The 13784-nt window shown below is 38.0% G+C and overlaps 1 protein-coding gene across 18 annotated transcripts in view; it reads left to right on the top strand.

The window, feature by feature from the left end:
* rims2a (regulating synaptic membrane exocytosis 2a) overlaps positions 1–13784 on the top strand; it is a 196700-nt gene that overhangs the window by 143050 nt on the left and 39866 nt on the right. For all 18 annotated transcript variants that reach the window (XM_088326414.1, XM_088326413.1, XM_088326412.1 and 15 more), the window contains 2 exons: positions 7021–7121; positions 12793–12959. In XM_088326414.1, the coding sequence (XP_088182540.1) occupies positions 7021–7121; positions 12793–12959 (268 nt within the window). The remainder of the gene's footprint in view (positions 1–7020; positions 7122–12792; positions 12960–13784) is intronic.

The following is a 13784-nucleotide window of genomic DNA, read 5'->3' as shown; positions in this document are numbered from 1 at the left end:
ACATTGTGTGTGCGCGATTTTTCATAATTTAAATTGTATGTGTATGAAGTGAGGGGAGGACCCAGGCAAAACCTTATGCAATTGAAGAGGGCTGTAGTACTTGTCAAAGTATTTGCAAGACTCTCTCATCATTGTCAGTTCATTTAGGCTTTTCTTGTCCATGCAACTCTTTCTGTTGCTCAGAGAGCTATCTTTAGTCTTATTCTCCTTGCCCAGGTCACTTTTTTGCTTGTTCACATTCTTGTGGCTCTATATCTGTTATTTCTTGATGTTCTCAAACAGAGATTTTTTGACATAAAAGGACACTGTGCAATATTTCACAGTGATGTTACTGTATAATGTAGTGCAACAAAAAAAAAAGGGGGGGGGGGCGTGCTACACCACAAAGGCTCAAAGTAACCGCATTATTATTTGCTAAATAATATACACTCTCCTTTTAAATATATACTGGGAAACAAAGTACTTACCAGCAGATGATTTTGTTTATTTTAGGTATAATTTTCATGATTTTAAGATTTTTTATCTTGTTTCTCTAATAAAATGACAAAAACACATTTAAACTAAGCAAAACTATGTTATTTAGCAGCGGGTATTTTCTTTTCCTCGTTTTAAGAAACATTTACCACCAATATAAGAAAAATTGTGTTTTATTTGACTAAACGGCACTAAATTGAGCAAACAGCAACGATTTTCTCCTCAGTTTTTTGCCCAGCCTTTCACTTTTTTTTCCGGGTACCCTTTGTAGCAAGATGGTAGACCATAAATTCTGGTCCTTCTGGGTGATCTTCATGTTATGTAAAATTAATACACATTTCTAGACCCACGAGTATTATATTTTTTAAAAATGCACTTTTAAATGATAATTCAAGTATTTTTGCTCATTATTCATTTCAATACATTTTTAAATGAATGACATATGTTTATCTCCAGGAGTTGCTAAATAGTATACAATGTCGCTTTGATAAACTTGAACATGTGATTTTAAACTAACAAGTTGAGCTAAAAAATCTAGAGAGGATTTTATTGTAAATTACAGGAACATAACTAATGTTTCACTTAATTACTCACAGTACTAGATTGTCCATGCATTCATTAGAGAGAACAATACATGTAATTGACTTGTAATGCATGGTCAAAAATATATTTTTATATTTCTTTGCCTTTTTAATATTGTTTCTGTACAATACAATGATATGATACATACAGTAAACATGTAAGAGTAAGCTGAAGCTGAAGTTGAAGCTTTTAAGCGCCTACACCTATTCATTTTTTTTTCTTGCTGGGAAAACACATTCAAGTTAAAAACAAGAAAACAGAACCTTACCCCAGAAAAGGGAAATTAGTGAACAAAGAAATTACAACAATTCAATGATTATGATATGTGTGTTTACCTTGTATTGATCTGCATGTTTATGACATAAGTAGCATTAGGACAACATTAATTGCATAGATTAATTGAAATCAACGTTGTGAAACATTATAGGCAACAAGAATTTAAATGGCACTCCAGGGTAAACATGTAATAAATAAATAAAAAATTCACAGATAAAAATGATAAAAAGGCTATTTAAATAAAATGCAGAAAATAAATAGTTTCTAAATTGTGCTTAGAGTGCCAAGTAAGATGTAAAAGGACTTGGGGATGCAGTTACATTTCTTATTTATTTTTCCTTTTTCCTTAACCGCTAAATAGTCAAAAGGTGTTCATGTTTGACCCACTGTGAGTCGCCTTCTATGTTTCCACCTGCAGCAGATTGTAAGAGTCAAGGCGTGCCACTGAATGGGAGGAAAGGCAAGTTCGTTAGCATGTGTGATTTGAACAAATTTGATTTTTGACGGTTGCATTTATTTTTTCCCTTTTCTATTCCCTTTTCATCTCTGGATTACTTCAAAAGATATAATGGGACTTAATTACACTTTACTTTAAAAATAAAAAGACTCATTATTAATAAAAAGCATGAATTAAATTTCTCTCTTCTTAAGAACACATCTGTATTGAGAATGATTTTTGGGAGATGATATATTTTTCACAACTCGTCTGTATGTCCTTAAACGTTGAGACCAAGAGATGGCGCTCGTGTTGCAATAAATAGAAAGGGAATCATAAGGCAGCTGTTCATTTTTGGGTGCTGAAGACAAAAGGTTTTATCTTTCAAGCTCTCTTTTCCTGGCTTTTAACAGCTTTTCACTTGTCTATCTCATTTTATTTGACTTGGGGTTTGTTTCTTTCTTTATAATCCCACCTTAGCTGTTATTATGTATTATGTGTCTGACTTTATAGAAGTAACTTGGGAGGACCAGCAGCAGAGTCCTAATGGCTCGCTGTGTGACGAAGGGACACGTCCGTCCCTCAGTCTCACAGGTTTGTTGGTTTGGGTGTGTTTACTTCCTCTTTGGTTAATTTAAAAAAGGACTGTTGTTGTATAAGACAATTCAATCATAGAATTGTGTTTAGAATTTAAAAAATGGTCTACTTTTAGTTTGACTTTCTCGTCTTTGTGTGGTTTTGCAGTGATGCATGTTGTACACATATATTTAAGATAAATAATGCCAAGAAAAGAATGTTGTAGGGCAGGGGGTCGGGTCTCCTTGTCTCCCAAGCCATATAGGGGTCTTTCAATGAGTACATGTGCTCTGAGATAAAATAGAACTTGCACAATTATTTAATGTATTGACACATGCAGAGCTGATTGTCACACGTGCGAAGCCGAGACAGTGCTGAATGTTGAAAGTTTTTGGTCCACTATATATAGAGCACAATTCTGACTGCAGTTTAACTCAATGTGTCTGACTGGCTGTACATTTCTAAACAACAATGAATAAATTAAAATTAAGTGGTATATTTACAGTATATCGATACAGGACATAGATTTTATCAAACATCACACGGTAAAAAGAAATGTGCCGAAGAATGAAGAGCGGGTTTGGCAGTTTTGTTGAATTTTGTCTTAAAATATATGCTGTTGATCTTTCTAAAAAGACAAACATAATGTTTTTCATATATAATGGCTCTTTGGGTCAAAGATGTTCCAGACCCCTGTTATAGGGCATCATCCTGGACTAGAGTTTATCATACCTGCCCAACCCACTACTCTCTAGCTCAGGGATGTCAAACATATAGCCTGCAGGCCAGATCAGGCCTGCAAAGGGATTGAATTTGAGGCGCAACATGTCGAAAACATGACATGCAGTTTTAAATATGTGCACCGGATGTCAAAAAAGACATCCTGCTCATAATTCCTTGACCCCACAACATTTTCAATTATTTAATAATGAGTGTTAAGCTGGAAAGCAGCGGGTCCCATATTGTTTGCTATTATCTAGCTGGGTTTTGAACCCACCTCCTCCAAATTTAAAGGCAAAACATTTTACCACAAAGCCCCTCAGATGGAGTTAAACACCAAGTATTAGGTTAAGGCTTAGCTTGATCTTAAAAAATGACTGATTACGATGAGATCAATGAAGATGAGAGATTTCCCTCTATAGGTGCCTTTTGTTTGACCTCTTAACCATGTAGCTTGAACAAAGAGATGCAAAGCTGTGAAAGTTCATCACAAGTCTAATAACGTTTTCACTACTGTCCTGGAAATTTAACTGATCATTTTAATGCAAACTATGCCTAAGAATTACTTTCTAGATGAGACTCATTGTTTTCTGTAGTTATTGCTACTTTTGCAGTCAAGTGTTGAAGCAAGCGAGAGCTGTGGTAAAAATAAGTTCCACGCGGGTTGTTGACTTTGCTGAATCTATTCAAGGAAAGCAAATATTTGCCAGGATATTTTAGAATTGCACTTGAGAGAAAAATACGGTGATGAAGAGTATTCTGGAAGAAGGCAGTTGAGGTGTGAGGCTGTTTTCTTTCATGAGCCAACACTTGTACGTGTTTCACGATTCACGGATCGCCTAACCCTGAGAGTCATCAGGACACCACTTCCTGTGGTGTGTCTTGGGCAGGTAAAACCGGGTAGCGCCCATCCTTCTCCAGGTTGTTTTTAGGTAGCGGTTTGCTCCCCCTCATGAAACAGTGCTTCTGGTTTCCAAATTTACCCGTAGCAGGAGAAGTCTCCTGACCTGGCTCAGATACAGCACCTTCATCATCTAGTCACTATTTTTGTCTATGTAAAGTGTCTTCCTGCTCAAGAGTCAACTTATTCTTGTTTATATATTTAGCTTTGTTTATCAATGTTGTATCATACTGTTTTGTTTTGTGCCCTCCCGATACCTGAGCCTTCACCCTCTCCACCTAACCATTCAAACGGTGGCCTTTCCAGGTGATTATGGTGCCGGTATCACATCCCCTTTTATGTTCACCCCAAGCCCTTCTTCTCACATCCATCTTTCTCTCCTCTGTGCGTGTCTGTTCATTCCGGATGTGATCCCAGTAGACACTGTCTCACCAACTTGGATGAACTCAGGTCTGTCCTTTTTTCATCATCTCTTGCCTTCTCAAACTGTGATTGCCTCCCAGTCACCCTCAATGATATCCTTGCTTACCCCCTTACTTCAATAGGATTCCGCAGTCTTTTATGCTTTGCTCACCATTTCTCCTTTAATTGTATCTTAGCTGCTTTTTGGTCAGTTTGCTGAACACACAGTGTGATCTCATCTTGGAAAAGAAACATCCTGTTATCACAGCATAGGATTAGTGCTTTGGTCACAACAGAGCTTTATGAATTATTGGGCCAATTGTCTTTAGTGCTAGAATAGAATAGAATATACCTTTATTGTCATTGTTACAAAATGAGTTGAATATATTGTGACAACGAAATTGGAGTCACATTTAACAGTGCTAGTTGAATTAGATATGGCAGTGTTTGCGCTGTGGTCCATACAGTAAATTAGAAAGAATTATTGGCATAAGCACGGTTTATTTTTTTGTATTTTTTTGTATTCCGCATCCATAGATGAACTAACCTATTTTTTGAATACGTGTACGTCACCTAGAGGGATCTAACATCATCGTCCGCCATCTTGGTGCAACGGGTACCGAAAGGGCGGTCAATAGTTCAAGTTGAACATAAGTCATTTATAGTTTTAGGTAAACGTGCTAAGCATTTAGCCATAGTGCGTCTACAACAGTATTAATCCCCATTGAATATTCAAATTAGTGCTGTCACATTTTTTAATATATATGTGTCAATCAAATGTGCACCGACTCAGCATTAAAATTGTTTGAAATAAAGTAATCTTTTAGAAAATCACAGGTAAAAAGAAAGCAAAAAACATAACGTGATCAACTGCACAATTTAAAGCGTAACCTAAAAACAATGTAGAAAAATGTTGTAATCATTGGCGAGCCGTGCATTTCACATCCAGGCCAAGGTCGGGCCTAGAATGTCAATCATTACGTTTGGGTTATGCCGGGCTTTTCTCTAGTTTTTTTTATATCCACCTGTCATTTAACTTCTTTGTCTCTCTGCCTCTCTCTCTAAGTGTAACACGTGTTAAGGATCTCCTGCTGCTGTGGTTCATGGTCAAATTTGCTACCCGAAAAATGACCTTTTAAAATAATTTGTCAATGATGGTAAATTGTCGGTCAAGATGACCTCTGCAGACACTGAAATAGAAAAGATGTACATTTTTAAACGGTTTTGTTAACTCTGATTTTATTACAAAAGGCAGCCTTGCGTGTTACGCATCCGCATGGTGCGGCGCCCTTTACTCCCCACATCTCGTGGAGTCGGCTTTGCCGGTTCTTCGAACAAACCATGCTCAACGTACCCAGAAAACCTGGTGCGGCGGGGCCTGGAGTTGGCCCAAATCTTCTTCTCCGCCAGAGTCCTCACAAATGGAATGTGAAATTTTGGCTCAGTCCTGCAAGTCAAGTTTATTGATCGAGCTTCGGAATTGTCCAACCTTTCTAAATAATGTCCAGCTTTCCTCAGAAAATCCATCTACAAAATGGCTTTCACTGTAAATATACGACCAAATCCACCCATTCTTCTCCTTGAGCCATTGTGGGTTGACAAAAAAACCTACTAAATAATACAACAGTATATTTCCTTGTGCAGTTCGCAAGTTGAAGTGCGGTAGTCGCAATCACTTAGGTATATTACCGCCCACTAGTTGTCTTACTCTTAGAGAAAGCTCTCTTTCACCAACTTGAAATATTATTGGCTAAACCAGCAGTTTTATGAAACACTGAAGTTAGGCCTCAGGGCCTTCAGAAGTCTTTTTGAAGGCCTCTGGGCTGATTACTGACCCTGGCAACAAGTAATGGCTAAAATGTGATTACTTAAATGCCTAAAAAGCACACACCACAAAGCAGCTCAACCAAGGGAAAAGCAATGGGAGGAAGCTGACAGACAATTTGGAATTATTCAAGTGTTCGACAAAATATAATTAACATCACATGATTCCGATATTTCTTGGGCAAGCAGAGATGACCTTGCAGACCCTGGCGGCCCACTACTGGTTTTAATAGAGTAATCAATAACAGTAGTATCAGGGGTGTGTCATCGATATATTCTAGCTTCGAAAATAAACTACTCTGTATTTTTAAGAGAACGTATAGGATGAAAAGAACTTGAGCGAACACTGACCCTTGGAGTTGTGTGTTTAATGAAATCAGGTCGAGAATTATGATAAGAACAAGGGAGCCAAGATCAGAAAATATTTAGATCAATCTTTTTAAAGATTTTGAGTCATTGAGTTAGGATTTTTGTATTAAGAGTAAATAGTGTCAGTCAGCGTCAAGCCTTAAAAGAGTATAAGATAATAAGACAACTTTAATTTGAGTTGGTTTTCTCTTTCATCAGGGTTTTTCTTTTAAAGATGCAACAAACCAAAAACATCTTTACAAAAAAACGATCCATGAACTTTTGTTTTGAGTACTGAAAAATTTGTTCATTAAACTCTTGCCATTGAAGAAGTGAGGTGTTCTCCCTTTCGGGCGCTCCTTGCCATAACTCATGTCTCTTAATCCAGGAGGAGCTTATTCCTCATCACTGCTGTGCTGTCCAACAACATTATTTTATTACATTGCACTTCCAATATGTCAACTGTCGTTCTACGCTTCAGGTATCGAAATGGAGGAGAGAACCCGGCAGATGAAGATGAAGATGAACAAGTACAAGACGGGAGCTGGCTCCGACTCAAGGCTGGAGCAGGACTACCACAAGGTGAATATCCCTCCACACTTGTATTGTGTTTTAATTTTTCCAATTTAACAGCGGAATAACTTGGGGGCTGATTCATAAATGTTTGTTTAAAATGCATTAGATCAGGTATGTCCAACTATCTGCCCACAGGCTGGATCCGGCCAGCCGGATGATTCAATCCGGCCCTCCATCCATTTCTGAGTATGTTGAAAAAGAATCGAGTTTGTGGGTTATTTCTATCAAAAGTAAGGATTATTTAAATAAAGGAATACCAACTACTTCTTCCAGCCGTTAGAGGGCAGTGTTGAGTTGGTATAGCTTGGTGAGTTGGCTCAGGTGTAAACCTGCATCCAATCAACCATTAAAATAAAGCAGTATGTTTAGAAAATATCCTTTGTCATCCGTGATTCTAATATGTAGAGTATGTTACTAATGTATGCTGGATGCTAAAGCATAATACTGTGAAACAAAGCTAAAAAAATTGGAGTTGACATTGTTTTACTGATCCAGCCCGCCTTAGAACAGAGAGTCTGGATCCGGCGCTAGAGCCAAACTGAGTTTGACATCCATGCATTAGCTCTCTTGGCCAGTGCTTTCAACCTTTTTGGGTGAAGGCACTTTTTTTTCATTACACAATTTTGAGGCACACCACCCATCAAAAGCTTCAAAAATAATTTAATTTATGTTTTGTTATGTTTTTAAAATTTGAATTATAATCACGCCTAAATTGACGGTATATCATTTTTCTGATCATTTCTGTGGCTCAGAGATGAATACAGGTTACTCTTTTTGGTTAATAATTTTAGTGTAATTTAGCATTTTACAATATGTTTAACCTGTTAGCTGAATTATTTTTATTACGCTCTATGTTTTTGTTTTTTTTGTTTTTTTAGTAAAACAAGAAAACTTGTGTTTGTTAGTACTCGTTTTCAGTTGCACCACACAATATAGTATCTAGTTGTCAAAAACACACTTTCCCTCTAAAAATTGTGCAGTGCTTTCAGGTATATCCAGGAAATACAGTGATATGTTCTTACTGTTTTATAATAAAAAAGGTAATACAGAAATGACAGATTGATGTAATTAAGATCTGAGAGACAAGTTGCCAAAAACAATACAACCCCATCTTGTGGTCAGAAAATACACATTCTCCTTTCATATTAAAGGCCCGGTCACACAGCCTTTCACAGGCGTATCGCGGCTGAATCACGGCCAGAAATTTCTGCCCGTGAAGCAGACGCTGTTGGACGCTTTGAGATCGCGATACAGACGAGATACAGCGGTGCTTTACACGCGGTCGGAAATTCACACGCGGTTGGCCGTGCGAAAAAGTTTTGCGCTGCTCAAAACTTTAGACCACGGGTAACCGCGGGTGGCACACGTGGTACACACGAGGTAAAGACGCGGTACGAACGTGCCAGGCCGTGCTACGGTCGCGGCCAAGACGTGGTTACACGCGGGTAGGACGCGAAATTTTAGCGGGTAATCGCGGGTGGAGCACGGTCATAGCACGTTTGTTCTGCGCCTATATCGCGGTGTTATCACGTGCATTAGCATGTGTACCGCGTGTAAGCACGGTCAAACGCGATGCAGCCGCGGTTACCCGCGATAAGGACGCGGAACAGTCGCCGGCGTCTGTTTCGCGGGCATACCACGGGTAAACAGCGGGTTTAGACAATTTTGCACATTTTCCACCGCGTCTGCTTCACGGGCAGAAACTTCTGGCCGTGATTCAGCTGCGATATGCCCGTGAAAGGCTGTGTGACCGGGCCTTAAGCCTGGGGCCTCCAGTTATCAGTCTTAGGGCTGCAATTGGCCCGAGGGCCTTGACTTTAATAGCACTGATTTACAGGAAATTCTCTTTCTCCTCTGTTTAGAGCCTGTTTGTGCTATTCTCTTAAGGGAATAGTACGCACCATTTTCGGAGAACTTCAGTTCCTTGGCAATTTCTCGCATCAAATACCCTTCATTTATTAGGACAGGAATAGAATGTTGAATTTAAAATGAAAGTCCTTTTTTTCTGGGAATACTGAAAGTTTAACCACACCCACACATGCGATACTTGGCTAACTCAAAGAGAGGTCAGTTTTATAGCTTAACTGTTTTCAGCTGTGCTAACATCATTGCACAACGTTTTTTCCTAGTCAACCATTAGCCTTCTAACACAATTAGTAAACTCTTTACTTTAAGAATACTGGAGTGCTTGTTGTGTTTGCAGCTAACATAATCATTCTCCAAGTAAACAATATATGAGATGTATTTCTGATTAGTTTCATGTTATTTTCATAAAAAAACAGTGATTTTCCCTAAAAAATAAGGACATTTCTGAAAGACCCTAAACTTTTTAACGGTAGGGTATAAAAGTATTGTGTCAGCCCTTTAAAGAGAAATTGAAATCACTGTTTTTAGCCATGCTGGATAGAAGTCAAGGTGGAGCAAATGCATTTTTCAGCTTTCTTTAGCCACAGTCGTTGTACTGTTGCATAGGAACGTGACTTTGACCATTTGCAGAGTCAAGAGTTTACTACTCACCAAAGTGATCATGGACATGTTTACAAAGCGTGATGTCTACCTTGTGTCTGGGAAGCCCTCAAGAGTCTCTGCCCAGCTTACCATTTATGTCTCTGTTATGAACACACTCACTTCCTTTGAATCGTCCGTTGAATAATATCCTTCTCAAAATCTCCATTGACAAAACAACATTCTTAATTTCCAAACAAGACCTGCAAGTGCCTACTTAGCCACACTTAACACTCGTTTTTTTTACTGCACGATAAACATTCCTTGAAGTTTATGTCTGTGATGTTATTTTATTTGCAATCAAATACTAAGGTAGTGTAGTGGAATGTTTTTTACCGTCAAGACCAACAGTTTAGATATTTGTTGACATTATCCCTCTAAATAATATTGAAATCAAATCGGGTTGACTAGAGCAGTGTTTTTCCACCAGTCTGCCAGGGCACACTAGTGTGCCGTGAGACCTAGTCCATTGTCCCGAAGGAAATTGGCCAATTTTATCTTATCAGCGGTACGGCTAATGAGATGAGATGAGATGAGACTAAAAAGAAAACCATTGTCCGGTGTCTTGCCTCTCTTGCAATGATCCACCAAGGTCCTGTAACATTCATCCATATCTGTAGGTGGCAGCAGATTACCCTTTTTTTTTTTTATTACTAATTATTTGCTCATGAAGTAGCTTAGTATATTAAATAACGTACTTTGTTTTTATGAAGCTGTTGAGGATTGCACATCACAAAACCATAACATCCATCAAAAAAAGTAAAAAAAAAAACACAATTTGGTAATTTACTTAACTAAACAAACACATTCTTTTCTCATTAGAAGCATATTTATGTTCTTTTGTGTGTTCTTAAGAAAAACAAGATTGAAGATACAAAATCTTTAAAAATCTGGTTAGAAATATAGTACAAATCCCAAATTACAGCAGGATTTTTACCCCAAAAACCAAAAACCTGTCAGTTTAGGCATTATAGTAGTTTAAGTTTAAAATTCAAGTGCACTATATGACAAATAGTGGTCAAATGATAAAACGTGTCCTTTTAATTGAAAAAAATTATTTGTTATGGTCTATTAATTTTAAGTATTATTTGTTACATTTTATTTAAAGAATAGATAACAATTTATTTATTTTTTCTGTCGTATTATTTTTCTAGTTTCGAATATAAATTTTACTAACATGCAGTACAAACTGGGTTCTAGCCTCTGCCCCTGGAGTCTGATCCCTTTCCCGAGTATTGCAGCTCTCAAAAAGCAAAACTGGGGTGGGCGTATAGATAAAAAATATTGATATTATTGATATTAGGAAAGTACTTAGATCAGTTCGATACTATTGTCTCCAGATTTCTATTTTACTCATCCACCTATTTCCTCACAGCTCAACTTCTCTATATTGATAGCGCAGTCTTTTTTCTCCCACCCAGCATTCTTGGCCCCGCTCTCTCCCTCACCCAGCGCCCTTGGCCACTGAGTGCCTGAGTGCGTGACTGACAGTCACACTTTTAACATCTCTCCCTACCCGGCCTGCTGCTTCATCCTGCCTGTCAGGCAGGAGAAAGAGCTAAATCGACGCACCCACCCCTACCAGATGCTAAAAATGACAGGCGCAAAAGGGAAGCAGTGTGGACTTTTATTTTCAACTGCAGAAAGGACAATGTGAGATGTAATTTGTGCAGTCAAAGTACCCTGCTATTGTCGCAACACCAAAAAAATACATAAAATCATGAAAAAAGCAAACCTTATAGAGAGCAACAAGCTGCAACCAAAAATGTAAACATCTTACTGTTCCTGAACAAAAACCTGTAAATCAAATGCTTCTATGGCAACAGAAAGAGACAATTGCCACTTTATTTACATGACTGAATTTATTTTCAAAATAGTGAGCAATGGAAGATATTTTAGTTCTCTAGTTGACATTGTTTTAGAGCATTTGTATTTTTGTTTTTTTGCTGCTTTTGGGATTTTTACTCTTTTACTTGTTTTTTTTTTTTGTCCTGAAACACTTGTAATGAAAGTATTTATATTTCTTTTTTTTAATACTGTTAAAGTTTTCAATGTAGTTTCAATCTTAGTGTTGCTGTGTTTATCGTAATTATAAACTAACTCAAAGGGGAAGGATTTAATCGGAGGTGGGTAGAGTAGCCAAAAAGTTTAAGTAAAAGTACCGTTACCTGAGAATAATATTACTCAGGTAGAAGTAAAAGTAGTCATCCAAATACTTACTTGAGTAAATGTAAAAAAGTACTTGGTGAAAAAATTACTCATGTACTGAGTAACTGCAGCAACGTCGTATTTATTGATTTTTCAAAAACATCAAACATCAAAAGTCCATTTAATCAACAAAAAAATACAGTTAATTCAAAAGTAGATGAAAATAATCAACGTAAATGCAAGTGCTTTGATAAACGAAATAAATAAAGTAAGCACCTGTAGCACCAAGTAGCACTTATAAGCCCCAATACTTATCTTAACAGGCTCTGCATGCAGTACAACAAGCTAGCCCATGAACTCGAACAAAGGGGACATTGCCAATTGTAGCTGGTGTTTGGCACCCTTTTTAAGGGGGACATGCTTTTGATGTGAGGCCAGGGGTGCTCCTCTTCTTCTGTGTTTTCATAGTAGATATTGCTAAGCGACATTTTCGTTCTATTTCATCCGTAAACACCTTTTACCCCCGCTGAAGTTGAATCGGGTCACGTGATGAGGCCGCTACGTTGAATTGGTTAAACATGGTGGAGCCTGACAGAGTTTCGCGTCAAAATAAATCCGCCTTGGCGGAGACAGACAGATACGTATTTAGGTGGAGGGGATTTATTAAGTAACAAATTAACGACTTCAATGTTGCCTTATGTAGCAAAGTAAAAGTACAGATTTTTCTTCACAAATTTACTCAACTAAAAGTAAAAGTATAGAGATTTAAAAATACTCCTAGAAGGACAGAATTTCCCAAAACGTACTCAAGTAACGGAGTAAATATATTCTGTTACTACCCACCTTTGGCTTTAATTATTCACTGATCATGACATTTCCATTGATCAATACTACTATGTATTTACTTGAATCGGATGTATTCTAAAATTCAGTATTGGCCACCCCTAGTTTAATTGGAAATGTTGAAACCTCCCATTTAAACTGAATAACATAAAAACTTGAACCTGTTTTCTCCCGATTTCAGCATTCCAGCAGAGATCCACGGGGTTCGGACAACCTTTCGGCCAAGTCATCGGACAGCGATGTTAGCGACGTGTCCGCTGTGTCGAGAACCAGTAGCGCCTCTCGGTTCAGCAGCACGAGCTACATGTCTGTCCAGTCAGAAAGGCCGCAAGGAAACCGCAAGATCCGGTAAGAAAACCTCCCCTCACTCCACCACAAACACCTTGAATTCATGCGTGGACAAATCCTCCCACAGCTGAAATGTTTTATTCCAGTAAGTGTTCCCACGTCCAGACATTTTCAACATTGAAACTGTTTGCGCCTGGTGAAACCCAGAGAGTAAAATGCACCTAATAGCTCAGCGGGTCATTTTTCTCACCCTGTGGAGTTCAGGTTTGGCTCTTATATACAGAAATGTCGAACCAAACAACTGAACTCTTCTGCTTTGAAGCTGTGGGAGACTCTTGTCCTTAATTGGTGTCCATTTCACAAAAGGGGTTTCATTGGATCCCTGAGTGTGTGAACTCTAAAACGAAGAAAACTGTGTCGTCAGTCTTGTCAAGCAGAGTTAACTCAAACCCCAGAAAGAGGGGTATCTATAATAGTTTCCCCAAGAAAGGTACTGTAATCCAGTCATCGTAGTAACAGGGTCTCAAAACTGGTTTTCCTCCATTAACCTTAGGTGTGGGTGAGCATATTTTTACTTGTGCCCAAAATAGTTATATTCCTTAATCTTTTTGTCCTTATATCTTGTTGTGTTTGTTTCTTTCTCTCTTGTTGGATTTGATTGTTTTTATTGTCAGTTTAAGTTTTTTTCTTTAGCAGGAATCACAAAGTCGGTCATGGTTCAAATATTGCTGTCTATATACAGTATAGCTGGAAATGGGCAAACTTTGAGCTGCAGGCTGCATTGGTTTAGAAAATTTAGCAGAGTTGCCCTTCTTGCATCTCTTTTGTGAAATGGACCTCTGGTGGTAATTGGTGAATGATCACGAAATGGTGTTTCTCATGTTT

Source organism: Urocampus carinirostris, chromosome 2 (genome assembly GCF_059441175.1).
Source record: "Urocampus carinirostris isolate Australia breed hairy pipefish chromosome 2, RoL_Ucar_1.0, whole genome shotgun sequence".
NCBI lineage: Eukaryota > Metazoa > Chordata > Actinopteri > Syngnathiformes > Syngnathidae > Urocampus > Urocampus carinirostris.
Note: the sequence above shows the minus strand (reverse complement) of the source record. Positions and strands in the feature narration are given on the sequence as shown.